The sequence below is a fragment of the Rousettus aegyptiacus genome, unplaced genomic scaffold (genome assembly GCF_014176215.1).
Source record: "Rousettus aegyptiacus isolate mRouAeg1 unplaced genomic scaffold, mRouAeg1.p scaffold_m13_p_4, whole genome shotgun sequence".
Lineage (NCBI taxonomy): Eukaryota > Metazoa > Chordata > Mammalia > Chiroptera > Pteropodidae > Rousettus > Rousettus aegyptiacus.
This window is the reverse complement of record NW_023416307.1, coordinates 129,050,437-129,066,722: the sequence shown is the minus strand read 5'-3', so window position 1 is coordinate 129,066,722 and position 16,286 is coordinate 129,050,437. Positions and strand designations below refer to the sequence as shown.

The window sequence follows — 16,286 nt, the reverse complement described above, 5'->3', positions numbered from 1 at the left end:
CATGTTCATGGATCCAGCAGGGAAGGACACAACGGGCTTGGTTTGGGAACACAAGTTTTCTTCTCTTTCACACTATAGCTACGAGAATGGTCTCCATGGTTACAGCAGCTTCCCAGAGGTATCTAGATTTTCATGTTTCATATTTCCCTAAATGTCTAATTTATGAATAATCTGTTTAGGTAACCTGCTGGAAAGTTTCTGCATGTATATGAATACTTCTATGTGTTCAAAACAACAAAAAAGTACAACGATAGGCATTTGGGGTACATTTTTTTTTCACACTCGGAGCAGAAATTAGGGTTGACTTTAAAAATTTCAAGTTAAACAAGATTCAATGAAAGAAACACTGCCTTCATGTTCTTCAAAGGCATGCGAGCTAGAGAGGGGCTGGAGCTAACCTAATTATGTTTTCTTTAATGTGAAATAGTGATTTGCCTGACATTTCATTTGCATCTCACCATCACGTTCAAATGGCTGGGACATTGATTTTTTCTCTCCCTGCAGGGCTTCCTTTGAACATGAAAGTGTTTTTTCCCTGTGTTTTCCCCCTCTTGTGAGAGCAGTGATAAGAATGGATCGATAATTACATTGTCGGATAAAAATGAATATAAATTTTATTGAAAAACAACACCAGCAACAATGTGGGTAAAGCATACTCAACAGCCACCGGCCCGCACAACTCGGTGCCCGCGTTATGAAAAGTGGTCGCCTCTTAAATTGTCCAACTACCTATTCCAAATGGAACCAAACAATAGACCTCAGGTAACCTGATGTGGGACACACGTATATAGACTGGGCGGGTGATCAAGTGTATTTCAAGATTAACCAGTTCGGAGAGACCCTAATCCTTCCTGTTAGTGTGTGGCCTCTGAAACCCCGAGACCCCTGGGAAAACTTTTCTACTTTTCAGGTCCTTTAAGAAGAGGATTTCACAAACTTTCTTGGCGACTTGCCCCTCCTGCTTAACAACAGGAAACAGTTCTGTACGTCTAGCCTAAATCCTTCATGCTTCAGCTAATTTAGTTATTTCCCTTTAATCTCAGCAGGCCGTACGTGTGGAGTTTGTGCTGGTGGGGCAGAATAACATTTGGGGAACTGACCGCGATCACAATCGGGCTGAAAACGGAGTCCGGCTGTGCTGGTGGCAATTCAGAAACAGGCTGAAAAGAAGTTAATTGTGGTTGTCGTTGTGCCGCGTTTGCCCCCTGCACTGTCCCACCCTCCTGGACCCTCAGCACCCTTCTGCCTGTGGCCTGGGGGCTGCCATCCTGGGACTTGCCAGCAAAAGCTCTCTGAGTTTGATCAGCTTCAGACCTTCGCTGGCATGGCAACGAATGTGGCGAAAAATGTCCCATCCAGTCCGATGTCCTGTGTTTTTGTTTCAAGATGGGATTTCCAGGCAAAGCACTGGAAATCCTATTGCATTCATGTCTTCTCGTCGGCCAGTCCCCCCGGCTCGCTTCACAACTGTGTGTGGCAAAACGCGCTCCGGGTATACACGAGGAAGCGCTGAGAAGCCACGAGAGAGCACCGAGTGGACGTAACATAAACACCGCAGCGGCATTTTTCAACTTCTGCGTAAAAACCCTGGTGACAGGTTCAGCCTCGCGGAGGTGTGCAGCGCTGGCAGCTCCGCATTATGGGCACCAGGGGGCGCGAGTGCCATTCCACCGGCCGCTGGGACTCGCCGACCAGGGAACAAAGATGGGGGTTTGAATAAAAGACCTGTAAATGCAACCCCGAATTCTACACTGAGCAGCATGCGTGTTAAAATTCATGAAGATGGGGTTTCATTTCATGTATTTTTACTTCAGTGGAAAGAATTGCAGGTGGTTTTCTGGCTGCGCCTACAGCTGTCTGTACAAAAGGAGTACCTGATTAAATGAGGGAGGGGCACGCGGTATGTTCTGCAGGCACTTTGAGCGGCTGGCTGGGCCTCTGTCTCCGGTTCCGGCGACAGCTCCTGTTTGGCTGGGTGGCATCCTCTGCATGTTCAAGAATATATTGATTAATCATATTGTTTTTAAAAAGATGCACGTCCTCAGCAGCCAGCTCTGGGTCCAGTGAATGGCATGAGTCATAGAAGGCACTTATCATTTTGATGAAACAGCACATTTCTTTCAGCCCATAAAAATCAAAGGTGTGAGAAAAGGCTGTTTTCAGGATGTAAAAGTTCCCTCCTTTCCCAGTCGCGGTTCACAAAGGTTCCTTCCCTGGGGTCTTTGTGCCTTTTCCAGGCCTGCGTGACATGGTGCTGAATGCCTGGGGGGTAGAGCCTCCGCCAGAAGGCACTGGACGCAGGCCAGGGCAGCTCGGCCCCTCCCTGGGGGCACTCCCAGTGTGTTTCAAAGCCCCCAGCCTGGTGGAGGATGGCACTGCTGTAACTTTGCTCTGGGCCAGTGCCATACAAGGTGGCAGTTGGGGACCTTTTAGGGAGGGAGCCTAGGGGGATGATGGACTGAAAGGGTTGGAAGTCTAGAACTCCGGACACACCTGCGTGAGGGGAGGCTGAGTCCCACACCCTGAGCTCTGGGATGTTCCCTCTGCAGCTCCAGCACGTGGCACTGTGCTTGGTGCTAATTAAGTGCCCCACGAACATGGGTTGAATACACAAATGAGAGAAGGAAGGCAGAGGAAGCTGGGAGGATCCCTAGCTGGTCCTGGCTGTAGCTGAGCCTGGGGGCAATGAGGGGAGAGTGCTGGGGAGTCTGGCTTTCTGGGGCCAGGGCACTGAGATAGGAACGGGCTGTAGAGCTGGAGAAGCCAGGAGGTCAGCAGGGGCCGCCGTGAGTGTCCCCGTGTGCCAGGATGGTGTTGCAGTGTCCACGCAGGGCCTCTCCATTCTTCCCTCTTCAGGGCCCTCGTTGGAGCCAGCCTTTCTGCTGTTGCCATGGCAACACCTGCCAGAGGTGCTGCTGAGGGCCAGCTGGGTAGTCTAGGCTTCTTGGGCCTGAGCCAACAAGGGGCTCTGAACTGTCCCCACAGAAGATGGGACCTCAGGGGTCTCTGTTCTCAGGGAAAAGGAGGAAGGGAGCTGGGACAGGGACAAGCACGAAAGCTGCTCCCAGGGCATGTCGCGGTTCCCCCCGGCTTTGCTGGGGGACGGCAGAGCCCAGTTATCACGGGAGCCTCCTTGGCACTGCAGCGGTTGCACTGCTTCCTCACCCGGCTTCCCTGCCGGGTCTACCCTGAGGGTTATCGACAAGACTCCCCAGGGGCTGGCAGGCCTCTCGAGGCTCCCTGTGAAGGGTGCAGGCTCAGAGAGGGCCCGAACCAACTGTCTTGCAGGCTCCACTGGGAGCACGGTTGGAGGTCTTATCACTCAGACTTAGGTTGCAGGACTGCCATGGTGGTCCCCGCCCAGGACACCCGGGAGTGGGCACCGGCTGCTCTCCACTCTGGAGTCTCTTCACAGCTCTTCTGCTACCACATTCCCAGTATACACAGGGATTGTGGGGAACACCAGCCTCCAGCCAGTTGGGGGCACTAGCTTCCTCTCCACACTTTTTCCCCAGGGCTTTTGAAGAGCAAGAAGCACCTAGTGAAGAGGCAGCAGGAATGCAGACGATGGTCAGCTCTGGGGAAAAAAGCAATAGCCCAACCTTCCCTGGGGTCCGGGAGTGAGTGAGAAACACTGTAGCTACTTAAAAAGGGGTTCTGTGATCCAAGGTGACTCGGCCTTGCAAGTCATGTCCCTCTGGGGCCTGGGGGAGAATTTTCTCACCTTCACCTGAAAAGCTCTCAGCCTGAGCAACAGCTCTGCTTTCCCACATCGACCTTATAACAACAGCGGCATTAACACGAGAAAGGGCATCTGGGCAGTGGCGTACAGTTTACAATACTTTGGATTTACATAGCACCTTTTTCTTCTAAAGGGCCTTTGCCTCTGTCCCCTTGTGAAGCCATCAAAACACAAACATCACAGCTCCTGCGGCACAGCAGGGAGACTGAGGCAGAGGCCTAGAAGTGATTTCATGCAGACTCCGTGGTGTCCAGGGCTCTCTGCACTTCCCTTGGGCCCCCCTGGAGGGGTGACTGGGCACCGGCCCTCACTGGCCGTTCACTTTATACTTCAGGATGTAGGAGTAGAAGCTGTGGTTGGCGTTCTCCAGCACCATGACGTACACTTCCTGGCAGCCGGCCGTGTTGCAGCTGCCCTCCCAGTAGCCCTCGCCATTCAGGGTCAGGGGCCACGTGTCCTGCCCCTTCACCAGGGCTTTGGCGACGCCGTGCAGCTTCAATTTGAACGGGACGTTCCGGTTGGCAGGAAGCACGCCCGACAGAGGCTCCAGCAGCTCGTTGTCCTGCCCCCAGTTACCAAAGCTCTCGGGGAACATGGGCCAGTTCACCTTGGTGTTGGTGCAGCACAGGAGATAATTGAAGACGAAGACATAGTTGCCCGGTTCCTGCCTCTTCTTGACAAAGATCTTGAGGGCAAACTTGCCGGCACTGGGCAGCTGGACTTTCAGCTCTGTCCGCTTCTCTCGGTGCAGCTGGAAGATGTAGCGCCGCTGCGTCTCCTCAGTGATGGGGCCATCGTCCCCATGCAGGGAAGCCAGCACACTGATGCCCTCCTCCACGCCGAAGCTGACGGAGCAGCGCCCGTCACTGGTGTGGATGATGGGGTCAGGGTGGGAGGGCTTCAGGATGCCCATCTGCTCCGAGAACCAGCTGGGGCCCACGGGCTGGTGCAGCTCGGCGGGCAGCTGGACCCCCAAGTCCACGTAGTTACACTTGAGCGTGTACTCCAGCACTGCGCTGTAGACGTCGGAGTTGCCTTTGGCAAAGATCTGCAGCTTGTGGGTGCCCGTGGTTGGAGGGTAGACCTCTAGCTTCATCCCGTTCTTCCGGAGGCTCAGCAGCCCGTGCTCCTGCTTGCCATTGAGCATAAACATGAACAGTGTTGGGGCACCGCTCTCCATGGTGACCGTGGCCTTCCCGTTCACTGTGGAGAGAAAGCCAAGGTCAGGTGAGATGGGTCCAGCAAGTGCCGATGTGCTGGTACATGTGTAATGACTGGCTCTCTTGGTGGTGGGCGGGGGGGGACCCTGATCTGTAGCATTTGCCCATTTCCGTGATGTAAATACTTTCACCATGATCGATTTTGAACAGCCAATGTGATGTCACTGAACACAACATAAGCCAGCCGCAGCACACCACTGGACGGGGCCGCTCACCCACTTTAGGTGGTTGTCTTTGACAGAGTCGAAAGCTGGGGTCTTAAGTAAAGCTCTGCCCCCAGCTATCGGTGCTCACTCATTTGATTCACATTAGATGAAGCAGCATGGAGGCTCAGCCTGATTCTCTAGCAGGCGAGGGGGCCAAGGGGGCAAGGAGGGCCCGGGGCCCTGGTCGGAGAGCCACACTTTGACCTCCTCCTCCTCCGAGTGTTGAGTCTTCCTTTCGCACTGCTCCCTCTAGCATCTGTCTGTCTGTACAGTGTCAGGAGCTGTCACGTCAACACGTCACCGTAAAAATGGTTTGGAATGGCTTTACTCCTGGGGACTGTGCTCAGGGCATGCGGAGACTTCCTTGCTCCCTTTCCCCCCACCCCATGCTTCCTGCATGGGCACCTCTTAGCCATATTTCTGGAATGAAGAGTCAGTGAGTGTACGGGAGGCTCTTTTGCATCCACCCTCCCTCTGCCTCTCCTCCTGCTCTGCAGTTTTGCCTTCCTCCTTCCTAGTGATTTTTTTTGGGGGGTGGGGGGAGGTGACAGGTGGTCAGTTCTCTGGTCTTTGCAGCTGGTAAGCGCTATCCTACCTGGTCCTTGTACCAGCATCCTCCCTGCCCCGTTCTTGGTCTGGGGTGCAATGCTCCTGCTGGGAGGCAGAAGGCTCTAGGACAAGGATCCCTGAGACTTCCTATCTAATTTGCCACATGCACCCTGCCCCACCCCCCAGGCTGCTCAGCTACTGCATTCAGGGCCAACTCCCACCTTGGGAATGAGAATCCCCACACAGGCGGCAGGCCAAGGATGGGAGCTCAATCTGCTTTTTCACTGGCTCCTTTATCTGGAAAACTTTTCCTGCCCTCTTAGGCACTGCCAACTCCTCATGACCTTATACTCTAAACCCCGCCCCTCTACACTTCCCTTCCACTCACTGGATCTCTGAAATCTGGCCACCGTTTCCACTCTCCAGTCTTCAGCGACTTTCTTGGAGAACCTTGGCTGCCCACCATGCCCGTTGGGAGGTCCTCTCCTGCCCTTGTGCCCTCCACCCTCTCCAGCCTGGCCCTCTCCTCACTCCTCTGACTGTTGCTTGATTTCCGCTGTCATTCCTTCCCTTTCCATTCCAGTAATTGTGGGGTTCTTTGTGCTTTTGTGCTATTTCCTTTGTCTACACTTTTTCTCCACTGCCTTCAGCCACCTGTGGGACATCTGCCCCATGGAAACTTCCAAAGGCAAGTGACCAAGAACAATAGACTTGTTACCCTCTCTTGGTTGAAACCTTCCTCTTCCCTCACCCTCTCTTCTAAGCCAGCTCAGTGAGCAGAGCTCTCTCAGTCCTCAACTCCTCACGGCCCCTGTCCTGTTCCATCTCATACTGAGTTGCTTGTGAGGTGCCTGTGCAAGTCACCCTTGGTGTGTGGAGCACTGCCCAGAGCCTGCATGCAGTGGCCTGAGGGTTCCTGTGAAAATATCCACCTGGCTCACTTCTGTGGGCCGCCATCAAACGAGACCAGTGGACAGGCCAGTGCCCTCCTGTCTGACCAGCACCAGGACCCTCCTTCTCAGGGCCACAGGGCATTCTCTCACACCCTACTGACCACAAAGAAGCCTTTCCAGACTCCTTTCCAGACACCTTTCCAGGCTGAGCACCTCGAAAGGCTCTCTTGAGCTTCGAGTCTCCTTCAGGGAACTCAGCACCACTGTGATGAACTAATGTCCATTCTCCCTTCTGGGTGTGGGGGAGGTGCCTACCTGCCTCCTTTTCTGCCTTATCCCAGTTCCCAGCCCCGAGAGTTCTTGGCAAAGGTGAGTGGGAAGACAAGAAGACTTGAAATAAAAGGCTAGCAACCCCCGGGGGCTGTAGGAGCCTGTAACCTCCTCTGCCCACTTCCTCCTCCTCTTCTCCTCACCCCTCCTTAGCTCTCTCCTGCTCCCAGTGGCTTTCGACCACCACCGCCCTGTGTCTTCTCTCTTGCCTGCCTTTGTGCATCTCAATTTTCTTCTTTGCTTCCTTCCAACTCCACTCTTAACATAATTAGCTCCAACCAAGAAATATTCTTTAAATACGCGTCGTGAGTGTAGAATCAAATTTTACATTACTATATATTAAGAAACCCAGTGTTTACACTCCTATGCCTCTTGAACAGGCACACTCGGTGCAGTGGCATTAGTTGGATGTTGGTGTGGCCTGGTGCATTCTTCCCTGTGGCTCCGCGGCCCACCACAGACAGAACGGGCCGCATCTGTTAAAACCTGAGGCAGCCAAGGCCATCCCGGCCCAGAAGCGCAGGAAACGCATCCTCCAGGAGGGCCACTTCCGGCTGTTGTTTTCCCTGCAGGAGCTTTACAACGAATGCCAGAGCTCAGCCTGGTTAAGGAAACCATTGTGAGGTGGAAGGGACAGCGGCGGGAACTAACGTGGGGCCACCTGTGCTCCCTGGTGCTCCAGTCACCCCGGCGGCAGCGGCGGAGGCGTGGAGAAGGGCTCCCACCACTCCAGGCCCACCCACAGGCCACCTCAGGCCTTTCCTCCTGGGAGTCACACAGGCCCCCTGGTGGCAGAGATGGAGCAGCCAGGCCAGCCGTCCTTTGTTGAAGTGGGGGTTGGGGGTACACTGACCTGGCTGTGCTGAGCCTAGCAGTGTGTCTAGACTATGTGCCCCGCCCCAGACCAGGGCCTCAGAGATGCATAAGACACAGGTTTCTGGAGACAGTTCTGTGAGGCTCATGACCACAGTTCTGAACCCCCAGGGCTAGTCTCCCCCCATATACCCAATGGTACACAAACACACTCAGGTGGCTGCCTGAGTGGCCTCTGTGGGAGGTAGGTAGCAAATGTCTGTCCAGCCCAGCCACGAGGACAGCTCGGCTTGGGGAAGCTAGCTGGAAAAGGCTGGATCCTGCCGCCAGGAGGGAAGGGAGGAGGAGCGGAGGCTGGCAGAGCCAACAGACACCCAGGTCACTGAGGAAATCCAGGGTTACTTGAGCTCGGAGGTTCCTAGAACATGTTTGTTCCCATCTACTGTGATGTCTGCTCTACGTCAGCATTCAAGACCCAGCTCAGTGGCCACCTCCCCCACCTTCTGGGTTAAGACACCCCCTGCTGCTGCACCCTGAATATCTGGTTAGACCACTGACATAAAGTACTGGCTCTGCTGGGCCAACACATGCTCTCTGCCAGGGGTTTGGGAAGAGAACACAGCAGGGTAGTCAGCTTCCGTTGAGCACCTGAGCTGGGAGGCGGGTGCAGCCAGGGCAGCCCTTTCCTGCTGGGTCAGCTGACAGAGGCTCGGCCCACCTGGGGTCCCTAGTCCTGACTCCCCCGACAGGCTGGGCTGTGAGTGCAGCCCTGGGGGAAGGGAAACCTGCAGACTTCCTCCACACCGCCTTCTTGATTCACGCTGGCGTGAGCGGGCTTCTGTCCCTGCAAGTGTGACTTGCAGCTGCATGATGCCCTGATGGCTCGATAGCTATGGCTGCCTCAGTCTCCTGCCTCACGTTCCCATATACTGAACTGGCACTGAGCTCACGGCTGGAGCTCTGGCAGGGCAGTCCTATGTGGGCCCAGACGCCCAGATGCACAGAGCGGGCCGCCCCGTCCCTGCGGGCTGCCGGCCGGGGGTTACCTGTTCGGACCACAGGAGTCTCCGGGTGGGCACTCAGCATCCCCTTGTTGTAGAATTCACTCTTGTGATACATGTTGTTCTCAAACTGCCTCAGGGATTGAGGAGGTTTCAGCAGTTGCCAGTTCTTGTTGTCTGGGAAATGGTCCTCGATGAACAGCGCGGGGTGGGTGAGGAAGTAGAATTCATTGTAGCTGGAGCGAAGGAAAAGCTGGTTAGTAGCCACGCAGGGTGAGCAGGCCCTAGCCCTGTGAAGCAGGGAGCAGGGCCTCACAGGGGCACCTTTGGGACTTTCTTCTGGCTAATGCACCCACAGGAGGGATCCCACTGATGCCCTGAATGAAAGGCACCATCTCCATTCCTAACATGGACCCTGAAACCCTCGGTGTCTCCTTCCAGAAATAGGAGCCACGGCAGGATCCGAGGTGCCTTCCAAGAGGAAGCTTCCCTGCTTTCAAAGCCAAACGAAGATTTGATGAAAGCAAAAGGTGTGACCTGCAGATCAGGTGCCAGCCAGTAAGGTGGAGGGAAGGCAAGGAGGGAAAGTGCTCTAGTGGGCCAACTCGTCACCCCAGCTCATCACCATGCCTGAGCAGCTGTGTAGGTGGAGGCCCTTCTGTGCAGTTGGGGCCAACCAGATGTAGCTCTCTGGAGGTCAGTGATGAGGGTCAAGAGGAGATGGTGAGATTCGTCTAAGAAGGGAGGCTTTTCTTGGCTCAAGGTGAATAGGGCCAGAGCTGACAGAGGTCAAGGAGGTGTGTGAGTGCACAGGCCCTGCATGTGGAGGTGTGTGTGTGCTCTTGTAATCTGTCCTGTGTGCATGACTGTCAAGATTTCAATTGCAAAAATCGGAGACAAGGCCCTTTTTCTTGGTATCTGATGGACATCATAATCCATGACCAGTGTCATGGATTTAGCTTAAGGTGAGGGTTGGCCAGAGCCTTGGAGAACATTCATGCTTCGGCCCTCTGCATTTCAGGTGCCCTGCCCCACTGTGGCTGACAGAGAGCACCCCTTACCAAAAAACGTTATCCCCGAGTGCGATATGGCTGTATTCGGGCCAGAGTGGGGAGGAACCCAGGCATCTGGGGGAAGCAGTAAGATGCATTGCGATACAGTCAATGGGCCAAAGGCTGACAGGGAACCTACGCACAACTAAAGAAGGTTCGCAGCTTTGCCTTTCCTCATATGTGGCCCGTGGGCAAATGCTATAAGTTTTTAGCGCTTGGGTGGAGGGAATGTTAGGGAGCCAGAGGAGGGACTTGGTCAGTGGAGAGTGAGGTGACACAAAGGCCTGGGCCCTTATCATTGGCCTGGGGCTAGCTCACTTTGGAGCCTGAGGAAGGGTGGGAGTGGCCAGCAACAGGCCCAGACCGCCCTGGCTCTCCTTCCCTCCCACCTGGCCTCTTCCACCTGCTGCCGCCTTCAACCTCAGCCTCCTTTATTTGCACCGACCAGATGCCCAACAGAACTGAGACTTGTACTCACAGGAAGGTGAATTTGGAAGTGGTGGTGTCTACCAGGCCACTGCCCCAGGTACTGTCCACCAGGTGCCATCTCCCCTCCAGGTACACAGAATTCCAGGCATGGTCAAACTCCCCGGAGAAGCTCTGCCCTGTCTGGTAGCCAAAGCCCTTGGAGTAGCCGGGCACCGTCATGCACTGCACTCCAGCGATCCTGGGGATGGGACAGGGGGTCTCAGAGGTGGCTCCTGCTGGCCCCTCCCTCCACCCACAAGTTTGTCAGTCTGTGGCCCTCGGCCTCAGGTGCGTCTGCTGGCCAGGGGTCCCTCTATGTCTCTCCTTTTCCTTGCCTCTCACACAGTCACATACTATTTCCAGGGCCATGGGACAGGGGGACACACAGGACTGGCTGGTCCTGGTGACGAAGAAGACTGGCTGCAGTCCTGAGACTCCCCTGAAACCATATAAATCACTTCTGAATTGTCTCTCCTCAGAGCCCACCCGAGGGCTCACTGGCAGCTCTTCGTGAGGTCAGGGGGTGCCTACGAGGATCACTTCAAGAACACGGAAACCAGGGACGCAGTAGTGTTCTTGAAGAACCAGAGCGGCTCGAAACACATGTATGACTGAGGAGTCGGGTCTAGGTGACATGGTGGGGTGTCAGGGAGGGGTGCTGGATGTGAGGGTGTAGGAGAGAGCTGAGCCCTACTGCCCCTGCTACATCCTGCCCCAGGACATCTACGTAGGGACCCCTGGTGCAGGCCAGCTGATGTCTCCAGCCCTGACCCGGAGGGCAAGTTCACTGCCATGATTATTTAGGTCTGACTGCCAGGGCCACAGAAGAGCATTAAGGTCATTTGCTGACTGACTGCCCTGGGCATAGCTTTGGAGGGCCCCATAGCTGTCCCTTTGGATGTGAAAATGCTGACCAATCTTTTATGAGCTCATGGGTCGCCTTGACAGTGTTCAACCCAGTTGGCAACAATTTGAGGGCTGGATGGTGGGGGCTGGGCGCTGAGCACCTCTGGGAACCACAGGCGCCACTGGCAAGCACCTTGCCTCTGTGTGTGTATGTATATGTGTGCGTGTGCATTCCAGGAGGATGAGATGGATGTGTGTGTGGGGGGGGGAGGGGCAGTGAGCGAGCAGCACAAAAGTCACCTGGTCTCTTGGTAATAAAATTTTGGGTGATTTTAATTTTCTTCTTTAAACTTCTCTATACTTTATAAGTTTTTAATAATGATTACGTGTTACTTTTAGATTTGGAAAAAAATTCATAAATATTACTTGAAATTACTTTCCTCAGTGACTTATTTTCCTTTCTTGCCCAGAATGTCTGTGCATCTCAATTTCTAGTGGAATGTGTGTGCGGGGGGCGGGCAAAGGGAGTCTTGGGAACAGTGGTGTTTAGAGACTGGGCTGTTTTGTAGTAAGGTGAATTGGATTGAGCGCAGCCATACACATCTGGACATACTGCCCACTGATGTCCTTTGCTCAGAGCCACCTGGAGTCAGAAGAGGAAGGAAAAGCAAGCTTCAGTGAAATGTAGCAGGCAGGCGCTGAGGTGGACATCAGCTCAAACTTGGCCTGAGCGGGTGGTCACTGGGCTGAGGTAGGAGATCACAGCTCTCTTCCCAGCTCTAATGGTCACCTCCAGTGTGCCCTTGCCAGGCTCATCATGAGCAAAAAGGAAAGATGGCATTAAGTGATCTCTAGGGGTCGACTCTCCTCTGACAGACTGAGGAGAAGCTGGGAGGGCCGTGGGGAATGCCTGGGGCAGAATAAAGATGAAAAAATAAACTTGGCTATAAGCTTATGCCATGCTTGACTATGATATGAGGATATATATTTTTTTTACCTGGCAGCAATGTGCAAGATGAATTGGACAAGCTTATAGTAAAGCTTTATTATTAATAATCCATAATTCTCATGCAAAAGTGTGGAACTAGTAATTCCAGCTGCTGGTGGCTAGTCAGGGTGACTCTTGGCCATTTCGTGCCATCAAAAGATCACTGACTACATATACTCTGTGCAAAGCACTGTACCAGGCACCAGGGAATCATATTACCATGTCATGTCATGTTATACCATATATCATATCATAATAAAAACTATAACGATAAATAGGCTATTCCAGAAATAAAGCTCACTGGCTGGCCTAAATGTGCTCATAGTTGGAAGGGGGACAGATATGTGAATTGTCACTAAAATGCTAATGATAAGCAAAGCCCTGGGAAACCCAAAGGAGAAGGAATTTGCTGGAAAGAGCTGGGAGAGCATTGAAGAAAGGACAGCAGATGGCAAACATGTCCATCTCCTAAAGAGCTCTGCCAGCCACCCCAGAGCTCAAACTATCACCTCACAAGATCTATCTAATAACCTCAGGCCGCAGAATCTTGGTTTTTATCTTAGACAGTTTTGAAAATCCCAATGCCACTGGTATTCATTAAGACATAGATCCAGACTGTGACTATCATTTTGTCCAGAGGTGGTCCAGGCCCCTCCAGAGTGCTTTAGCCCTGCACTGCCAGGCTCCGCTGCAGGGTGCACCTGTCAGGGTAACCACAGAGGACTTCCCCAGCTCTGAGCACCCCTCCCGGCCTGAGCCATGCAGGAGAAAGGGAGAGACCAATGGTAGTTGCAGGAGGGGTAACGAAATCTGTTCTTTTTTTTTTTTGGTATCTTGTTGAAAATATTGTAATTTCTAATATATAGAAATATATATTAGAAATTATATAATAGAATTTAGGGAATATGGTTTCATTAACTTTAAGCTCAATGTTCGCTTTCACTGGGCAAGCATATGTGATTTAGAAGTCTTAGGGCCTTGCTGTTCCCAAAATGCTGGTTTTCAAGGTTAATATTATTGTGATAAAGGTAAACTCTAAATTGGCAAAAAATATTGTGATTTTTATTCTGTGGCAGGACAAACATAACCATGACTTATGTTTCGCAATTTATGTAGTTGATTTCTTGGCATTTGAAAGTGTCTTTATATTTCTGCTATTTGCTTCCCTTTCCCTTTTCATATACCTCTCTTATGGGAAGGTCAGTAAGTGTGATCACAGTAGTAATTCTCTCGAAGGGCTTGTTTAAAGCCTCTTGAGGTATGACCTCAGGGGCCTCCTCTGCAAAGGTAAGGAGTCAGTTTCAGAGAGGGAGGCTGACTTGCCTGAGGACACACAGCCAGCCAGTGGCCAAAACAGGACTCGGCTGTCTTAATGCCCAGTTCGGAAGGCTTTGCCTTGCAACAGCCCTTTTGTACGCCAAGATTTGTTTTAATATATAAATTTCTGGGTGGTATACAGAGCAACGTTAAAGGATGGCTTGCTGTAGTGATGTAATTCACATTTGTGAGCACTATCCTTTGATGTATCTATAAGAGGGAAGGAGTTTAGATATCTCTTTTGGAAGCCGTATATGACAAAGTCAGATTTGAGGATAATTTAAGATTATCCAATGCATCTGCCTCTCCCAGGAGGCTGAGATGGTCATTCCCCCGTCTTCGAGGACTTGGAAACAAGTGATGTTTTGAGATCGTCTGGACATCATGCTAGGCAGAAGCGTACCACTGTTCTTGCTCTCTTTGACAGCTGAAGGATGGATAGAAAACTGACTGACATTTGATTGGTGACAACCAGTCCCCTCGGCATCGAAGCCTCAAACAGGTACTAAGCTCCTGGCTTGATCAAAGGTATCTGGAAAATCTGCTGGCTGGTGGTGCTAGAGCTGTGATAACAGCAGAGGGAATGTACTAGAAGCTGACTCAGTGGCAGGAATCTGGGGGATTAAGTTTGGTCCCGCAAGGAAATTAAGCAGAATTCATTAAGACTGTGACAATTGAGGCAACAGAAGAGACATTAATGCCGGATGATAGAAAGTCAGAAAGAATCTGGATCAGCAGTTACGAGCTAAAGCACCAACAATATACCTCACATCAGTTACTTGGGAAAGACGATGAGGAAATAAATGATGTTGTGAAAATATCTGAATTCCCCACCAAATTGCTTTATTAAATCAGTCTTTAATGAGGCCATTGCAGGGAGGCAGGATGGACTGGCAGCGGTAATGATGGCCATGTGGGTACAGCTCTTGCTAAGAGGACATCCTGACAACTAAGCAGGGATCCATCGGCAAGTGTGGATTACATGTCTTCGGTTATTCAGGAATCGGCTGATGAATTCACCAACTCTTCGGCAGTTATTTTAAAGGTAAGGGGAATTTGGGAAGTGATGTATAGATGAGGTTACCAATCTTTAAAGCAAAATTAAAGGAATTCATGGAACTGAGAGCTACTCTTAAACATCCCGGGCAATGTGAGGGGTCTTGCACATGGTAACTGCCAGGTTGAAACCTAACTTTAAATGGTGCAAAATGTTTAAATGAGTTTTAAGGATGAGCTGCAGGCCAGAATATGGCCATCACTAAGCGTCTGGATTGGTCCAAAAAGCTGACAGTTTCACTCAAGGCAAGTGTCAATTTTCTGAGTCTCTGGGAGTCTATCTGGGTCTGTAGGAAAGTTCCACAGAGCAAAAGCTCTTCCATACTCGGGAAAGACAAGGAAGGTTAGAAAAACAACAGTCCCAAAATCAGGTTAGCAAACCCCAAACTGCATGTTCTCATTTAGTCCTATAGTCCTGACAGTAGGCAACAGAGTCCCAGCACATAAATGAGGAAACGGAGGGTCGAGTTACGTGCCTTCCAAGAGGAACAAAACTAGTAAGTGGTAACTTAAGGTCTGGTAAACTGAGCACCAGGAAATCTTTCTGGCTTTAAATCTGGCACACCTTCTATACCATGCTGGAAAGCTTTATTGCCAGAGAAGGAAATATTCTGTGGTCTAAAAATCCTGAGTGTTTTCCAATTTGCAGATTCAGATGAAAACAGTTATGGTCTGAAAGATGCTAGGCACCAAGAGTTGACAGATTGATGGTTACTCCATATTTTAAAAGAGAATAAGGTCCACTTCATACAAGTCTGCTGGACTACCCTGTCAGTTCCTGTCTTTGAGGGCCTACTGTGTATAGGACTCTGAGATGGGTGGTCACAGAGGACAGAGAAAGAGAGAGGCGCTAAGGACATGCAGTCACATGAGACCCACAGACATATGAGAGAAAGGAGCACAAGTAACACCTCTATGATAGAGCGAAGTCCGGAAAGGACTACAACACAATGTCAAGTGTTATCTCTAGATGGTAGGATTCAGAGTAACTTAATTTTCTTCTTTTGGCTTCTGTGCATTTCATAAATCACCTACAATTAACAAGCATTTTTTTTTTAAATTTAGAAAAGTTATTAAATAAAAGCATAAGGCAAACCACGAGCTCGTGGATGAGTTGTGCTGATGACACCAGAGGAGGGGAAGGTGGCGGTGCGGAGCCGCCCTGGAGTGGGGCCTGGAAGGAGCGTCACGGAGCAGAGCGGGGAGCAGGGCGAGCCTGAGGAGATGGAAGCGTGGCTGCTATCAAAGGTGCACGTCTGGAGGGGCGGTTAGGTCAGATTCCGAAGGACTTTATGCGACAGTGTGAGCCTTTAGTCTTGCTCAGGAACCTAGGGCCTAGAGAGCCTGGGTGGTGGGGGAGGGGGACCAATAAAGATTGAGGTTCCTGGAGAAGCCCAAAGGCATATGGGGGCACCTAAGTCTGGGGGACAGGGTAGCAGTGGGAATGCGCAGGGTGGAAATTGCTCTGGCTGAGTGAATGGGGAGTGGGGAGGCTGGTTTCCTCGGTACCCTGACCTGTCCTGGTTGTGGTTTCAGGGGTGGGTCTTGGAGATGGGGGAAGGGAAGGGCAGAGAGGGTTGGAGCAACATTGGGCCCAGGCAGTAGTGATGGAGGGTGCGAGGCAAACAGCTGGGGGCCAGGCCAGGAATTGGTTGCATAAATATCTCATGGAGAAGGACATCTTACAGCCACCTGTGCAACACTGATACATGACAACTGCTCTTCTGTGGGCTTTAGTGCTTGTTGCTACGGTTGGTTTGAGGACTAGCTACCTGCGGTCTTGGTGGACTAATGTCTGGGTGCTT

At 51.8% G+C, this 16,286-nt stretch overlaps 1 protein-coding gene across 1 annotated transcript in view; it reads right to left on the bottom strand.

The window, feature by feature from the left end:
* Positions 1-596: 596 nt before the first annotated feature.
* KY (kyphoscoliosis peptidase) overlaps positions 597-16,286 on the bottom strand; it is a 47,455-nt gene continuing 31,765 nt past the window's right edge. The window contains exons 11-13 of the mRNA XM_036219542.1: positions 10,285-10,473; positions 8,800-8,990; positions 597-4,945 (exon numbers count right to left, since the gene is read on the bottom strand). Of these exons, the coding sequence (XP_036075435.1) occupies positions 4,050-4,945; positions 8,800-8,990; positions 10,285-10,473 (1,276 nt within the window). The 3' untranslated portion in view covers positions 597-4,049. The remainder of the gene's footprint in view (positions 4,946-8,799; positions 8,991-10,284; positions 10,474-16,286) is intronic.